We start from the raw sequence: 16,011 nt of genomic DNA, 5'->3' as shown, positions 1-16,011 counted from the left end.
GGCCACCCAGCCCAGGGCCACCCAGCCCAGGGCCACCCAGCCCAGGGACACCCAGCCCAGGGACACCCAGCCCAGGGACACAGCACTCTGCCCAGCCTGGCCCAGGGGGATGCCACGCCCAGCAACACCAAAGACAAATGATGTGTTTTGTTTTGAGGCAGGGTTTCAGGTAGCCCAGGCTGGACTCACGCTTGCTATGTGGCCAAGGATAAGCTTACACTCCTGCTCTTCCTGCCTCTACCTCTCAAGTGCTGGGATGCCCGACATGAGCCACCACGAACGGTTTATGGTGGCGGAGTGGAGCCCAGGTCTTCGTGGACGCCAGGCCAGCACTGTAGTCCCTGTGGTCCCTGACCCCCCCCCCCCGGGCCTTTGTCTTGTTGTGTGCAGTGGGGCCTCACTCTGTAGCCCAGGCCTGGAATTTGAACTCAGCTTTCCAAATGCTGGGATGGCAGCCTGAGACAGCATGCCCAGCTGGCAGATACGTTTCTGTTTAAGCCTGAGTCTAGGTCTGGTACAGTGGTTCACACTTTTCACCCCACCACTAAGCAGGAGGGTTCAAGGGGATATGTGATACCGTATCTATCAACATGTCTATTGTGAGGCAGGCTGTGGTGGCACACACCTTTGATCCCAGCCCTGGGGAGGCAGAGGCAGGAGGATCTCTCTGAGCTCAAAGCCAGTCTGCTTTACAGAGCATGCTCCAGGACAGCCAGGACTACATAGAAAAACTCTGTCTTGAAAAAACAAACAACAAAACAAAACCCAGAACCAACAACAAACAAACAAACAAACAAACAAACAAAAAAGTCTACTGTGTGGGCACCTTAGGTACCTAGATCGTATTCCTGAGACTTGGCTATAAAATATATATATATATATTCACCATCAGTATGCATGCTGACTTCTGTCCAGAGCTCTGACCCTGGGACCTGGGGACTGACACAGAGCCAGCCCCTCCCTAGCAGGGCTGGGGTGTGGGTGCCAGGCTGTCCCCAGCACAGTACCCCAGAGCTGCCCCAGCCTCATTTCTGCCCAAGCCACAGCTGCCCTTATCTCAGCAGACCCCGTGACGGTGGGTGGGTGGCAGCACCAGCTCATGTTTGGGTGCAAGACGGAGGCTTCCGGACGCGGGCACCTGGCACACAGCCCGGCTGACCCGGCTGGCACTGTAGGGGGTGGAAAACTGAGACCCATTGCAGAGAGCAAGGGTGCAGGTGGCTGAAGCCGAGGCTCCTGCCCTTTCGGCTGCCCAAAGCAGCTGCCCTTAGCACCAGCCCTGAGGACACAGAAGACAGACAGAATCGGCTGGCAACTCTATTTCCAAAGGCTCACCCTGCTTCCCAGCCACCCTCATGTCACTGACACCCCAGAACGCTCAGAACTGGATCCCAGGGTCTGGTCTTGTTGGTTCAGAACCCCATGGACTCCTGTCCCCTCACCTCATCTATCCTGATCTGTCCTGAGCACCTACAGGAACCCTTAGAACCAGGGGCTGCCTTCCCGCTCAAGCCTCCTCACACCCGGGGCAGGGCCACCTCCCCACTCAGAGCCGAGGCTTGGCCTCCCGCCTCTGACCTTCTCCTGGTACTGGCGGCGTGAGGAGTCCAGGGACTGGATAAGTGCGGTGGCGTGCCCGATGAACATGGCGTAGCAGGTGGCCCCCACGATCATGCTGAGCATGGTCAGCCAGATGTCCGTCATGCTCTCAGGTGCCTGCCGCCCGTAGCCGATGCACAGCATGTGGCTCATGGCCTTGAAGAGCGCGAACGAATACAGCTCGCTCCATGAGTGGTTCTGCGAAGTCACCACAGACGGTCGGGGAAGGGCCTTGAGCCCACCTGGCCGCCCTCCTGTGAGCACTCGAGGGGCGCCGAGCTCCCCGGACAGAGCCAACCCAGGCAGTCTTAGGCAAAGGACATGGGCATTCACACGGCTCGGGGAGGCAAAAGCAGGGACAGGCCTGGTACCACCTCCCACTTCACTTCTGGGGAAACTAAGCCCAAAGGGGCTGCACCCTGGCCAAAGCAGCTTCAAGGTCAAGAGTGCTGGTTTCGGAGCCTTAGAACACTGGAACAACACCCGAGGGGCAGGGAGGGGAGAGGTCCACCCCGAGATGTCCTCAGCTGACCCGGCCAGAAAAGGGGGGCACTGGGCCCATGCAGGAAATGGAACTGCTTGTGCAGGCAGCAGCTGGACAATGGGCTCCTCAGCTGAGGCAGCTGTGCCAGGCTCCCGGGAGGGGCATTTGTGGGTTCTCCCTACCCGGCTTCTGACTCCATTGATGCCTGACTGACACACACCAAATTTCAGTGTGTCCCTGGTCTGGGGTGTGATCCTCCCTGGAGGCCGAACCCACACTTTCACCGTTCTGGGATGAAAGCTAAGGCCTCGGGGATGCTCTGCAGGTGCTTGCAACTGAGCCGTGTCCTCTGCCCTCACTGGGGGATTGTAGCCGGGAGCTCTGCACTTGAGCCTTGCCCCCTGCGCCTCACTGGGGGATTCTAGGCAGGAGCTCTACTGCTGAGCTACCCTCAGCCCTCTTTTTACTTTCTGTCTTGAGACAGTCTTGCTACTTTGCCCAGGCTAGTCCTAACCTTGCTATCATCCTGCATCTGCCTCTCTTAGAAGCTGGCAGAAGCTCTGGGCTCCACAGCCTCTTTTTAATTGTCTGTGGCTCAGACATGGGGACAACAGGTACTCGGAGTTGTTATTTCCTGGGGCTTGTGGTGAGGTTGTTTTGTTTTAAATACATCTGTATAAAGACAGAAAGGGAAGCTGGTGTAGAGGAGGGAGCTGCACTGTCCCTGAAGGCCTCTGGGGAGGGGGGGGTGCTGGCAGGTGTGGGCTCTGCCGGGGAGCACTCACCACCATTTTGTTGATGGATACCCAGCAGTCGCTGGGGAAGTCTTGCAGCATGGGCACCAGGAACTGCAGGCAGCCGTCCCAGTGGCAGAGCAGGAGCATCATGCTGATCAGGTTACAGATGCGCATCACCGCACTTGCCAGGTCGTAGGTCATGTGGAAAATCTGAAAGGGGGCATGACCATGAGGGTCCCAGGTTGTCCCAACTCCTGTCTCAGATCTCGGCTGCTGCCCAATGAATCCTGCGCCCCTTTCTCCAAGGCCCCAGCCAGAGTGCCTCACCCACCCTGCCCCAGTCCTGTCACCCCTGGCAGCACCTCCCCACGTTCCTCCCGGTGGCTCCAGGGGCAGGGGTTGGGCAGACTCAGGGCTGGAGCCTGGGGTCTTGAATGGGGAGTAGGTACTAGAGAAGTCTGAGCCTCTTTCCTTCACGTCTGACAAGACACAGCAAGGGGCATGGTAACAACTGGATGAGGCTGTCTCCCCAAAGTCCAGTGTCCTGAAGTCACTAGCCCTATAACTCCATGGAGTAGGAGGTGTTCTGCGGGGGGTCCCCAAGATTGTCCTTCAGCCCTGCTCCCTAGCCTCACAATGTGAGATGTCCCCTGTCCCCCTCTATCTGAAAGTGAGCACCCTTGCACGGGCGCGCACACACACACACACACACACACACACACACACACACACACACAGACCTTGTCCATCCAACCCTAGGCCTTCCTTCCCAGACAGACCTGAGCCCCGCCCCCTTCCCTTAGGCTCCAATAGTAATAAGGGTCCTGCCCCTGGTGGTACTCAAAGCCCCACCCTAGAGCTTGGACTCTACCCTAAGACACCCATCTTGGTTCCCTATAGAAGCCTTAGCCATGGTTCCTCTCATGGTCCTCAGCCTTGGCCACACCCACAACCCAAAGCCCTGCTGTCCCAGGACTGGTATCCACGTGGGCCTCACAGCTCTGGCCCTGCCCAAGCGTGAGGCTCTCCTGCTGGAGCCTAGACCCAGCTTCAGCCCAAAGCCCCACAGCCCTGGTCTGTTTCTTACGACCCTGCCCCTAAAGACCTCCCACCCACAGTATCGATGTCTATGTCTCTCATGGGCACCCCAACTCAAAGCTCTGGCCCTAAAGCCATGGCCACACCCACACTAAGGTGCCATACAGGTCACTGGATCCACCCACAGAATAGACTTTGGTCCCACTCAAGCCCACACCTAAGGCTCCATCTCTGGGGGTCGGCCCACGCTCGTCCTCTCCCCGCCCCTCACCTCCTCCCACTGGTGGATATAGCGGATGAGCCGCGACAGCCGCAGCAGCCGCAGCAGGCTGAGGATCTTGGTGAAGCGCACGATGCGCAGGGCGCGGGCGGTCTTGTAGACCTCAGAGTCGATCCCCTTCTCCACGATGAGGAAGATGTAGTCCACCGGGATGGACGACACGAAGTCCACCACGAACCACGTGCGCAGGTACTTTTTCTTTATCTTCTCGGGGTCCAGGATGATCTCCGTGTTGTCCTCGATAACAATGCCGGTGCGGAAGTTCAGCACCAAGTCCATGAGGAAGAAAGTGTCCGAGACCACGTTGAAGACGATCCACGGGGCGGTGGTCTCGTCCTTGAAGAAAGTGATGCCCACGGGGATGATGATGAGGTTTCCCACCATGAAGAGCAGCATGGTGAAGTCCCAGTAGAACCTGCGGAGAGGGAGAAGCATGGTGTCACACCTCCTCACCTTACCTCTACAGTGCTGTCTTCCACGCCCCAAGGTGGCCTCTCTCTCTGGGACCCCAACCTCAGGTGCTCTCTCTCTGGTGCCCCAAACCAAAGGTGGGTCTCCAGGACCCCACCTCAAGGTGGTCCCTAAGTCCAGCCCTAAGGGGGTCTCTCTCTGGGACCCCACATCATAAGGAAGCCTCCTGACACCAGGCAGCCAGGGTCCCCCTGCCCTGCCTCACTCTGACCTTGCCTTGAAGGCACCTCCAGACCACAGAGAAGGCTCAAAATAGATGAAACGCTTCACATGACCAAAGAGAAACAATGTGCCTGGCACAAGCCTGGCTTTCACAAAGGATGGGAGCGCCTGGGAGCCGGTAAGTGGTACAGCACCGGGCGTGGGCAGGTGTCTGGGAGCCAGGTGGGGGCTTCTGCCAGCCACAGCGCTTCTCCACCAAGAGCTACAGGGCCCACACCCTGGTGAGCCGCAGCCCTTGTGGGGCACCTCAGGAAACACCCTGGAGAGCTAGGCAGGTGGGCACAGATACCATCCCAGCGCTTGAGAGGAGGCAGGAGGATGAAGAGATCTAGGAATAGGCCAGGAGTGGTGGCGCACACCATTAATCCCAGCGCCTGGGCGGCAGAGGCAGGTGGATCTCTGTGAGTTCGAGGCCAGCCTGGGCTACCCAGAGAAACCGTCTCTCCGAACAACAATGCAGAGGGTCTCCCTTCACCCGGTGTCAGCCCCCCCTTGTAGCACTGGGGCTCTGTCACCTCCCCCGGAATTGGGGCTTCCCGAAGGCACAGAGCCCACTCTCTAGAGCACAGCTTGCTGGAATCAGCTGAGAGGAGTGGCGCGTCACGTGTCTCGGCCGCTGTGTGGAGCCGCTGTGAGCTGGCTCCTTCCGCTGGCCTGCACCTCACGGGCACAGTTATAGACACCACGCCCGGCGGGCGACCAGCACCTGACTTTAGAGAACTGAGCTCAAGGAAACAGTCCAAAAAAGAGAGGAGAAAAAAATTAAAAAGCGATTTGTACCAGGGCACTCACGGCAGCCCAGACGGGGAGAGCCAGCGGCTGGACAACACCCGGTGTCTCTAGCACAGCGCTGCTGGCACCTGTCACGCACGAGTGACCTTGGACAAGCATCTCCGTTCCCTGGGAACCTTAGTCTCTTCTGTCTTCACCCACACGGGGTGAAGCCCTTTGGGGGAGGATTTTGGGATTCTCTCCATGTATGGTGCCCCTCACGAGCCCTCTTGTGGGGACAAGATCCCCCCAGAGTTAAGGGGTAACATCACCTGGTGGTGGGGAGGGGTCCGTCAAACCTCAAGCAAAATCAAAGAACAAACATAAAGATCTTCCTTGTCTTTTTTTTTTTTTTAAGTTTTATTTATTTCTATGGATATGAGTGCTCTGTTTTCATGCACACCGGAAGAAGGCATCAGATCTCACTATAGATGGCTGTGAGCCGCCATGTGGTGGCTGGGAATTGAACTCAGGACCTCTAGGAAGAGCAGCCAGTGCTCTTAACCTCTGAGCCATCTCTGCGGCCCAAGGTTTGTCTTTTTAAAGTGTGGGGTGTGTGTGTGTGTGTGTGTGTGTGTGTGTGTGTGTGTGTGTGTGTGTGTCTGGGGTGGGAGGACCTGTACATGTGAGTGCACACAGAGGGCAGATGAGGGCTGATGCCCCAGAACTGGAGTTACAGGAGATTGTGAGCCAAGCCCCGGAAGGACAGGAACCAAACTCCACTCTCTTCAAGAGCACTGCCGGGCGTCTCTCAGCCATAAATAAGTGCTTTCTTTGATTTGGGGCATGGATCTGACAGCCCTGGTGGACAGACCATGAGGAGAGATCCTGGTCACCACCTGGCACTCTAAACTGCTGTCCCCAGAATTGCCATGTAGTTTGACCCCCATCTCCCTCTCCAGACTGAAGGTACTTCTCTTTTGAAAAAGAACCATTGAATAAAACGAGAGAAAGAACAGCCAGAGGTCAATGGGTACTAGAAAGCACCAGGCCAACCTAGAAACCACCGCCCGTGGGCACAGTAACCACCTATGGCAGTGGAGACCTGGAACCAACTAAGGGTGGGCCAAGAAACCACTGGGCAGGGGCTTTCAGTGGTTATGGGCAGGAGGCTTAGAAACGACTAGAGGGACCTAGAAACAGTCTGAAGACTCATACTGGACACCTCTTTCTAAACCAAATGTTCCCACCCTTCACCCTCAGCAGTCAACCTGGTCCCCACAGATACAGTGAGAAGGGGGAAGGGAGGGCTCAGAAGTCACATACCAAGGGAAACAGGCCATGCACATTGGGCCCCCAGGACCCTGCAGGCATCCCTTTCCGAGGACTGACCTGTGCCCAGAGGTTCCCTGAGGTCCCTGCCCTCACCTCACCAGCCCCAAGCCATGAGACGGGCAACTAGCTTGAGGAGACAGGACCTGAAACTGGGTGGGCCGGGCACCTCTGACATCGCTCCCAGACTTCTGTCCTTAAGCGTGTCCCGCCCTCTAGGAGGCTCCAGACCTTATACATCCCGGGCAGGGACCTCAGGGACCTCAGGGAAGCTCTGGGCACAGCTCAGAAAGGTGTACGCCTGCCATCCCAACACTAGGAAGTCAAGGCAAGAGAATCAAGAGTTCAAAGTCATCCTTAGCTACATAATGAGGCCAGTCTAGGCTACAGGAGACACTGTCTCAAACAAACAACCTAAATTCCCCAGGAAAGAGCAGTGAGTCAAGTCTGGTGTGATGTCGCACACCTGTAACCCCAGCACTCAGGGAGGCAGAGGCAGGCGGATCTCTCTGAGTTCAAGGCCAGCCTGGACTACAAAGCAAGTCCAGGACGCCCAGGGCTACACAGAGCCCTGGGCTCTGTTGTTGTCTTGAAAAACAACAACAAAAAGAGCAGTGAGTCCTAATGACTGTTCGGTACTGTCATTACCATGCTGTGACCCCCGCTGCCCAGCCAGTCTCAGCTTTGACAGAGAAACTGAGGCCCATGGATCATGGGGCAACATAGAAAAGCTCCTGCCATTCTCAGCTGCATTCTTCTGGTGTGGGTCACAGCGCCCGCTGGGACAATCAGGATCCTAGGAGCTGGCAATTGAGCCCTCAAAGCCACAGTCAGACCTCCATGGTCCAACAAGGACAGACATCACTTCAGGCAGATCCCAGATGTGGCCAGAAACTGTCTAGGATCACAGATCCAAGCAAAGCTGGAGGGATTAGAGGCCGGAGGTCAGGGATTACGGGCCAGGCTCAGACAGAGGATCAGGGCCTGAGCCCACTGAGTCCCCAGAGCAGGTGTCAGGATTAGGGTTGGAAACCGGGTGGGAAGACAGCTTGAGGCCCAGGTGCGGATATTTGTAAAGACCCATTGATGCCAAGCACCAGGGACGCACAGTGGCCAGGGACAGTGGGTGGCCACACACACTGCGCCCTCAGCCCCAGCTCCTGTGGGGATGACAGGGCTGGTTGAGGAGGAAATGAGTGTTCCAGAAGGCTGCTTGGAGGAAGTGGCATCTCCCCCCGATGGTCTGGGTGCCCTGTCAGTCAGAACAGCTAGGACAAAGGCCCTGAAGCCACCCCCCCCCCCCCCCCGTGGGGCTTCCCACGTGGAAGAGGCAGAGGGATCTGGGAAAATGGGCTCACAGAGGGCTGGGAGACCCAGGCTGGGCAAGCAGAGTACAATCTGTCCCACTCAGCTCAGGAACGACGCCAGGGTGGCGAATGGGGGATGGGGGTCATTTGATACTGTACTTGGGAGTGTGCTGAAGGCTGAACCAAGGTGTGTCTTAAGGGCAGACGAGGCCAGGTCGAGGAAAGGCGTCCCCCCGGAAATACTAAAGTGATGGCCTCGGGGTACCCAGGTAGAGGGCAGCACCCTAAGCTCAACCCCTCCCCCAAAGACTTCTTTCACAGCACTGAGAGTTTCTGGGTCCCAACACTCCCATCTGGGAGGCAGGTGCATGCTAAAAACCCACATCCTCACTGATAATGCGATTTATTCCAGGGCCTTGATACAGGGCACATTTCCAGGGATTTACGTGCAGGGAGCAATGTCCTGATGTCACACTGACCCCCGGCCATGGCCATCTAGTGGTGGGGGATGGGGCCGGCCGGCTCAGAGCCAGTGTCCACTGTGACGGGCTATCTGACTCTCACCTCTCTCCCCCCCAGATATCACACCTGCTGTGATTCCCAGCCTGCACATGGCATGGACACCAGGCCCGGAATACTTCCTCAACCCCCTCACATTTGCTTCTGCACAGACATGTCTAGAACCTTCTCAAGGCCAGGACTGATGCTCGGAGGGAGCAGGTATACGGGGTGAGGTGTCAACTGCCTGCAATCCCAGCACTTTTGAGGATGAAGCAGGAGGACTGCTGTAAGTGGAAGGTCAGCCTGGGCTACAGAATGAGATCTTAAATTGGGAAGTCGGTGGGTGGCACACTCCTAGCATGTGCAAGTCCTGGGTCACAATTCCAGCAACATAGAAACTGGGCTTGGTGCCACATGCCCAGCACTCAGAAGGGTCAGGAGTTCAAGGTCAACCTCCACTATAGTGAGTTTAAGACAAGCCTGAGCTCCAGGGGACCCTGTCTCAATAGCAGCCCCATTTTTAACGAAAAAAGTGGGGGCAAGGAGATAGTTCATTGGATAAAAGTGCCTGCTACCACACCTGAGAAGCTGATTCAGGCCCTGGGACCCCGGTAGCAGAAGAAGAGAAGTGACTCCACAGGTTACCCTCTAACTAACTCATGGGCACCGCGGTGTCCCCTCCCACTGCAAAAATGTAATACAAATTGAAATAGCCAGGCTCTGTGGTGCACACCTGTGATCCCAGCACTCGGGAGAGGCAGAGGCAGAGGCAGGCAGATCTCTGTGAGTTTGAGGCCAGCCTGGTCTACAAAGCAAGTCCAGGACAGCCACAGCTACACAGAGAAACCCTGACTCAAAAAACAAACAAACAAACAAACAAACAAACAAAAACAGAAAAGAAACTGAAATCGTAATAATTTGTAGGTGTCTAGGCAGTTTGGACAAAGTTCTATCAATAACTGAGAGAGTAGAAGATACTTCTAGACACCATCAGACATCTGCCCATTTCCCCAACACCACCGCCTCCTCACAGCTTGGAAGATGGAGGCAAAGAAGCCCAGAGTGGTCCCCAGACACCCAGCAGTCCTAGGGGACTCTAGAACACAGTTCTGCTAAGATCTTGGCTCCTCTAGGTCCCTGCGGACTGCATGCTGCAGGCAACCAGTGCCGGAGGGCCCTTAAACCCCACAGCCCTGCCTCCCTCAGTGCCTTCAATAACTTCCTCTTCCCCTCCTGCCTACGTGAGGAGGGTCAGATCTAGTCACCAACCAGCAAAATCCCATCTGGATGTCAGGCATGCTAGTCAAGGCACAGGACAGAGACACTGGGGAACCAAGTCAGAGCCAACAGCGGGAGGCACTCAGCCCCCAGACGGGGCTGGGAGGTCCCTGCCCACCACCGTGCACAAAGATTTTAAAGGTATACATTATGAATGCGTATATATACTTTTTCCTCTCCTCCATTAACCCACCACCCAACTGAAGCATAACAATGTCTGAGTGGTTTTTTCCTCTCCCAGGCTTGGGGTGGGACCTTCCCTTCCCCCCGCCCTTATTTATGTTAAATTAATACCGTTGGGCGTAGTGGTTGCACACTCGTCCTCCCAGCTACTCAGGACACTGAGGCAGGAGGATGCTAAGTTCAAGGCCACTGAACAACTCCGTGAGACCCTGTCTTAGAACAAGAAGTAGAAAGGGGACAGCGGGTTGTGTGGCGTTCACAAGCAGAGCACCAGCCTGGGTTTCACCCAGGACGGCCAGATTCCATCAGTGCATTCCCCATCAGTCAACAGTGACATGAGGCCCCTAGAGGCTCTTGGGACTGTCTTGGGCAATATTTAATCAGAAGGTTTTGGAAGGGACACAAGTGGTGGCCCCTCGAACCAGCTTTGATGACCACACTGACCCTCTAAGTCCAGCTACTACAGCCTCTCCTCTCACCCCTACTTTACAGTCTGGTGGTCCAGGCAAGACCCTTGGCCTGAACCTGCGAACCTCTCCATAACTCAGAGCTTATAGCATGCACAGGGTCACCCAGACATCTACACCCACAGAGCCCCAAAGACAGGAGCTCAAGTTCTTCTCCCACACACCCCAAACCAGCCACACATCACCACTGCAGGCAATAACTCAAGCCTAAGCCTGGACTTACCTCCCCCACCTGTAAGCCGTACATGGGGAGGACGCCGGGGTGGGAGGGGGAGTGAGTAGCCCCCACAGCCTGTCCCCCCAGATGCCTTTCTCTGGCTGGCTGACCATTCACATTGGTCAACCAGGAAGGAAGTCTTGGCAAGCAAACCCTGTCTTGGGTCATTTCACAGGTGGGAATACAGCGCGAGCCCCAGGGCTCGGTTCTCAAGCCTGGAAGTCTGTGGAGCACTGCTTAGCCTGGCACTCAGGCTAGTGTATGCAGGGAAAGCTCCTGTTGGCCCTACCCCTGGCCATCTTCCCCCACACTCAGGTTCCTGATAAAGGTGGCATTCTGGTCTCAGGAAGGTTGTTTCTGGGCCTGTATTTGCTCAGTTATCAAGCACTGGAGATAAAGAGGAATGACAGAAAAAAAAGAGAGTCACCACCGAACCATCCTTGTTCAAGACTCAATGTCCTGGGAGACTCATGCCTGGGGAAAGAGCCGGAGCAGCGCCAGGTCCCGGAGCTGTCCGTGGTGCTGAAATTTTGGGGCTACAGTTTTCCGGAATATCGAATGTCCTGTCCACAAATCTGCACCCTGTCACTGGAGACAGCCACATTAGCCTGCTGCCCTGCTCACAGCTATCCCTACAGCCGCCGGGGTACACCCACCCGGGACACGCGCGCGCGCGCACAGCCAGCATCCCAACAGGTACTTCTAGAGCCCCACCAGCCACACCCCTAGGGACACGCCTCCCCTTGATCCGGGGGCATACGCTCCCCAGGACCCCCTTTGGCATCACATCACAAGTTCGCCTGGAACGGAAAGACAGACACAAACACTCGTGTCATGGTCCTACGCCAGAGTCTACCGTTGCACGTAGCAGTCAGCTCAGGCCATCTCCATATCCACAGACCCGGGATATGTGGGCACTCAGGACGCGCCCGCCCCGGGCGCAAGCGGAGACCGTGGGAACGCGCGGCGCCCGCTTAATAACCCCCTCCCCGCAGCCTCCCGGGCGCGTCCTTTCCGTGCGCTTCCTTTCCATGTCCTTCCTTCCTTCCTTCCTCTCCTCCTTCCTTCCTTCCTCTCTTCTTTTCCTTCCTTCTCTTTTCTTCTTTTCTCCTCTCTATCCATCCTTCCATCCTCGCTTCTGCTCCGCGGCCTACGGGCGCCCACGTTCCCCTCTATTCGTCCTCTCCGCCCCTATGCGCTCAGACCCTGGCCCCGAGGCCGCGGCGCTTGCCCACCGCAGATCACCGCGCGCGGGAGGGGGCACGCCAGAGACCCCTTCACCCGAGGCCTCTAAAAGGGCGGAGCCTCTGCACACCAGGGTCCCTCGGGGGCGGGTCCGGGGCGTGCCCGAGGTCACCGCGAGGGGACTCTCCCCCATCTTCCGCCCTGCGCCCCGAACTGCCACCACACCGAGGTCACCATCCGGGACGCGGCGCCCCGCCCTCTCCCGGGCGCGCCAAGGACGGGCCCCTCCCGGAGGCGGCACCTGAAGTCGCTGTAGGGGTGGATGATCCAGGCCCCCGCCGACTTCACTCGCTCCTGCTCGCGCTCCACGGCCTTCTGGCTGCCGAACATCCGCAGGGAGAACTTGTTGACGCCGGGCTGCAGGAGTGCCCCGAATTGGCGCTGCAGGAAGCTGGCCTGGCTGCCGCGCGGCTCGCCCGCCGGGCCCGCCTCCTCGCTGCCCGCCTCCTCGGCCGCCGCGGCCCCCGAGGCCGCCCCGCGGCACGAGAACGACACCTTGGGGCCGCGCGCGGGGCCCTCGGGGCTGCACTGCGGCTCCCCGCGCCCGCACTCGCCATTCGCGCCGCCCTTGGCCGCGCCGGGGGTGCAAGCGCTGTCGCGGCTGCAGAGCCGGGCGCGCGGGCTGGGCTCGTCCGTCGACTCCGGGTGCGAGGGGGTCGTAGGGTTCGGGGGTGGCGCCGGTGGTGGCTGAGGCTGAGGGGGCGCCGGCGGCGGCGGCGGTGGCGGCGGCCCCAGCGCAGGGGTCGCGCCCGGACTGTCGCCGGGGCGCCCGCCGCCCCCGCGCGCATCCATGGCGAGGCGGCGCCGGGCAGTGCGGAGCGGAGCGGCCGCCGCCGCCGCCGGCCGAGCCCGAGGGAGGGCGGAGCCGGGGGCGGAGCCTCTACTCGCGGGGGAGGGGCGGGGGCGGGAGCCCCGCCTCCACCTGAGCCGTCCCCCACCCCCACACGGGAATGGATGGGGGAAACTGAGGCTCGGGTCAGCAGGCAGTCTCAAGGTCAGTCAGCCTCTTTAGACTTTGAAGACGAGCTCAGGCTTGATTCCCCAGGGAAAACTGAGGCCAAGGACGCACCCAAGGTCAGCGAGCACAGCCGGCCAGCTCCTGTCTCTGCGTGCGATGCAGGCCAGACCCTGGTCCGCTCTGGGGTTCCTCCGCGGCCTCGAGGACACCGCGGGCGGGGCAGCCGCTGACGCTCACCCCGCGGGTGCCACCCCCTTTCTCGGCTCAAGGTGCCAGATTCCATAATAAAAGTGTGCTCCCGGAGGCCACCAGATCTCTGGCTCTGTCGCTTTCTCCACCTTTGCGACAGAAACCTACGAGTATGTGTGGAAGGGCTGGGATCATTCTGGGTTCTAAGCTCAGCCCCTGTCCAAGCCCTGCTAGTGGAGAAACTGAGGCACAGTCAGGCAGCGAAAGCATTGTAGATAGAACCCCTAGTGGCTTCTGGCGACCTCACCCCCAAAAGATGCCCTTTAGCCCCTTCAGCGTAGTGAGGGCTCCCAACTTTGGTGGTTTTTAGAGCTCTCCAGGGGACCCAGCTCAACTTGTGCATTTGCACACATACCTGGCTACCACACGGAGCTCCTCTCTCCTCCCTCGACTCAGGCCTCAGCTATATTCCACCCTCCAGCCCAGCTCTGAGGAAATATTGGCTGGGGGGGGGGGGGTGCTAAGCTTGTGGCCTGAGGCTATGTGGTGAGGCTTGAGCCAGGTGACACTAGATCTGACTGAAGATGCCCACCCAACTTCACCACAGAGCAGAGAGGATTTTACAACCGGAGATCCAGGAAGGCCAGCAATACGGGGGAAGGATGGTTGGAGACCAGTGGAAAGGCAAATCTCATGCACGGGACTCTTCCGACCTTCTTATGTCCCCTCTGGTCATCCTTAGGTTCTCCTGACCCCCACCTCATTTCCCTGGACCCACCTAATTTCACCCTTCAATCCTTCTGACCCCTCATAGACTCTTCTAGTTGCCTCTGGGTTGCCTCCAGACCACCTGAGGTCTTCCTGCTCCTTCTTAGGTTCTCCTGGACCCTTCAGGCCTTTCATGGGTCCTCAAGGTCCCATCGGCTTCACCACTTTTGGCTTGCCTTTATGCTGAATTAGCTACACCAAACTGGTTGAGGGTCACAAGGCTGGAGCTATGACTTGTGCCTGCTCACAGTAGGTGTTCGTGGTGTGAGGGGTGTGCCCTGCCAGGTGCACGTCCTCGTCTGACACAGATGGGCTGCCCCGACCCTGAGGGCTCCGGAGCTTCCCCTGACAGCCCTCTGGCCTCCACTTTTGAACATCAGAGTTGACAGAGCCAGGCTGTGGCCCGCCCCAGGGCACATGCCTGTTCCAGATGAAGGGGGATCTTTTATGTTCACCCTGGGAAGATGTCAGCCGGGCAGGTCGCCAGAGCTCCAAGGGCTTGCGGCTGAGTGCGGGGGAGGGGCAGCTTGGCTATGGGCTGTGGGAGGACCTGCCATGCTAGGAGACTGCTCTCTCAGCCCAAGGGTCACAAAGGATGCTAGGACTCAGGGATCTGGCCTGCATCTGCGCTTGGGGGTCTTGAGGAGTCTCTACAGTGGGTCACTTGTCTTCGATGAGGAGGAACTGGACTTGGCTGCCTGGTCTCCCCACAGCTGTATTGACACCTGCCCCAGTGTTTTTGCAATATTCAATAAGTGGCGCCTCAAGCCTGCAGTCACAGATGGGGCTGTGTGTGCATGTGTGCTAACACACACACACACACACACACACACACACACACACACACACACGTGTTCACATGCAGAAGCCAGAGGTCAGCCGTGGCTGTCATTCCTCAGGAGCTGCCACCTTATTTAACTATTTGCTTTTTCTTTTTTAGTGTACTTCCTATTTTTCCTATTTTTATTGTTTGTGTGTATGTGTGCCACATGCAAGAGAGTGCTGGATCCCCTGGAGCTGGAGTTGCTTGGAGCTATGGATGATTATTTGCCATCATGTGGATACTGGGAACCAAATCCAGGTCCCCTGTGAGAGCAAGAAATTCCTTTAAACTGCTGAGCTGTCGCCTTTCTAGTTTTTTACAATTTGTCTTATGCCAGGTGTGTTTTATGCCCACGCCCGGCCTTAATCCTAGTCTTTGGAAGGCAGAGGCAGGCAGATCTTGGGAGTTTGAGGCCAACCTGCTCTACATAGGGAACTGCAGACTAGGGCTACTTGCTGAGATCCTGTCAATTAATTAATCAATAGCTGAGTGTGCTCACAAACACCTTTGATTTCAGCTTCACCCTATAACCCTACCACCACCACCACCACCACCACCACCACCACCACCACATACGGCAACACCACTTCATCATGACCTTTGGAAGAACAAACTGATGACTCTAGGGATCAAATTATTTGCTTCAAGGGGCTCCTTTAGAATCTTTTTTAATCTCCCTCATCCCCAATCCCTCTCCCTGCCCTCCCAGCACTAACCAGTCATTAGTTCCTCTTCAGTATTCTGGGGTATTTTGGAGACATAACTAGGCCAGGGCAGGGGCGGCCTGGTCGGGAAGCTGGCCCTAGCAGCATTCAGCAATCTGAAGTTGGACTCTGGCTGGCAGGGTATGACTCAGGAAAGGAGGTGGTTTCTCAGGTCTGCTACAGGCACACAGCTTCGGTGCCCCCTGCATTGCTCTCTGGGGTCTCAATTTCTCTGGCATCTGCACATCAAGGGGCGGGGCTGTTTTATTTTTGTCTTTTGGGGGTGTCATGTAATATAGGCTGTGGAGCTCAGTGTCTGCTGAGGGTGACCTTGAACTCCTAATCCTGACTCCACACCACACCAGCCTGTTGTTATTTACTTAAGGTTCACCAAAGTGCTCCTCCCCCAGGTCTCAGAGTGGGTGTGAGGAAGCTGGTTCATAGTGAGGTCCCATCTCTGATGGATTTCACATGGTAACCACCTTTACAAACCTCAG

The 16,011-nt window shown here is 57.4% G+C and overlaps 1 protein-coding gene across 1 annotated transcript in view; it reads right to left on the bottom strand.

Annotated features, from left to right (window-relative positions):
- Window positions 1-12,864, bottom strand: part of Hcn2 (hyperpolarization activated cyclic nucleotide gated potassium and sodium channel 2) — an 18,191-nt gene extending 5,327 nt beyond the window's left edge. The window contains exons 1-4 of the mRNA XM_055607738.1: window positions 12,314-12,864; window positions 4,130-4,553; window positions 2,869-3,030; window positions 1,579-1,797 (exon numbers count right to left, since the gene is read on the bottom strand). Coding sequence (XP_055463713.1) covers window positions 1,579-1,797; window positions 2,869-3,030; window positions 4,130-4,553; window positions 12,314-12,864 — 1,356 coding nt within the window. The remainder of the gene's footprint in view (window positions 1-1,578; window positions 1,798-2,868; window positions 3,031-4,129; window positions 4,554-12,313) is intronic.
- Between the last annotated feature and the right edge of the window lie 3,147 nt (window positions 12,865-16,011).

Source organism: Psammomys obesus, unplaced genomic scaffold, assembly GCF_907164565.1.
Source record: "Psammomys obesus unplaced genomic scaffold, mPsaObe1.curated_primary_1811, whole genome shotgun sequence".
NCBI classification, from domain to species: domain Eukaryota; kingdom Metazoa; phylum Chordata; class Mammalia; order Rodentia; family Muridae; genus Psammomys; species Psammomys obesus.
This window is presented reverse-complemented; position numbering and strand designations above follow the sequence as displayed.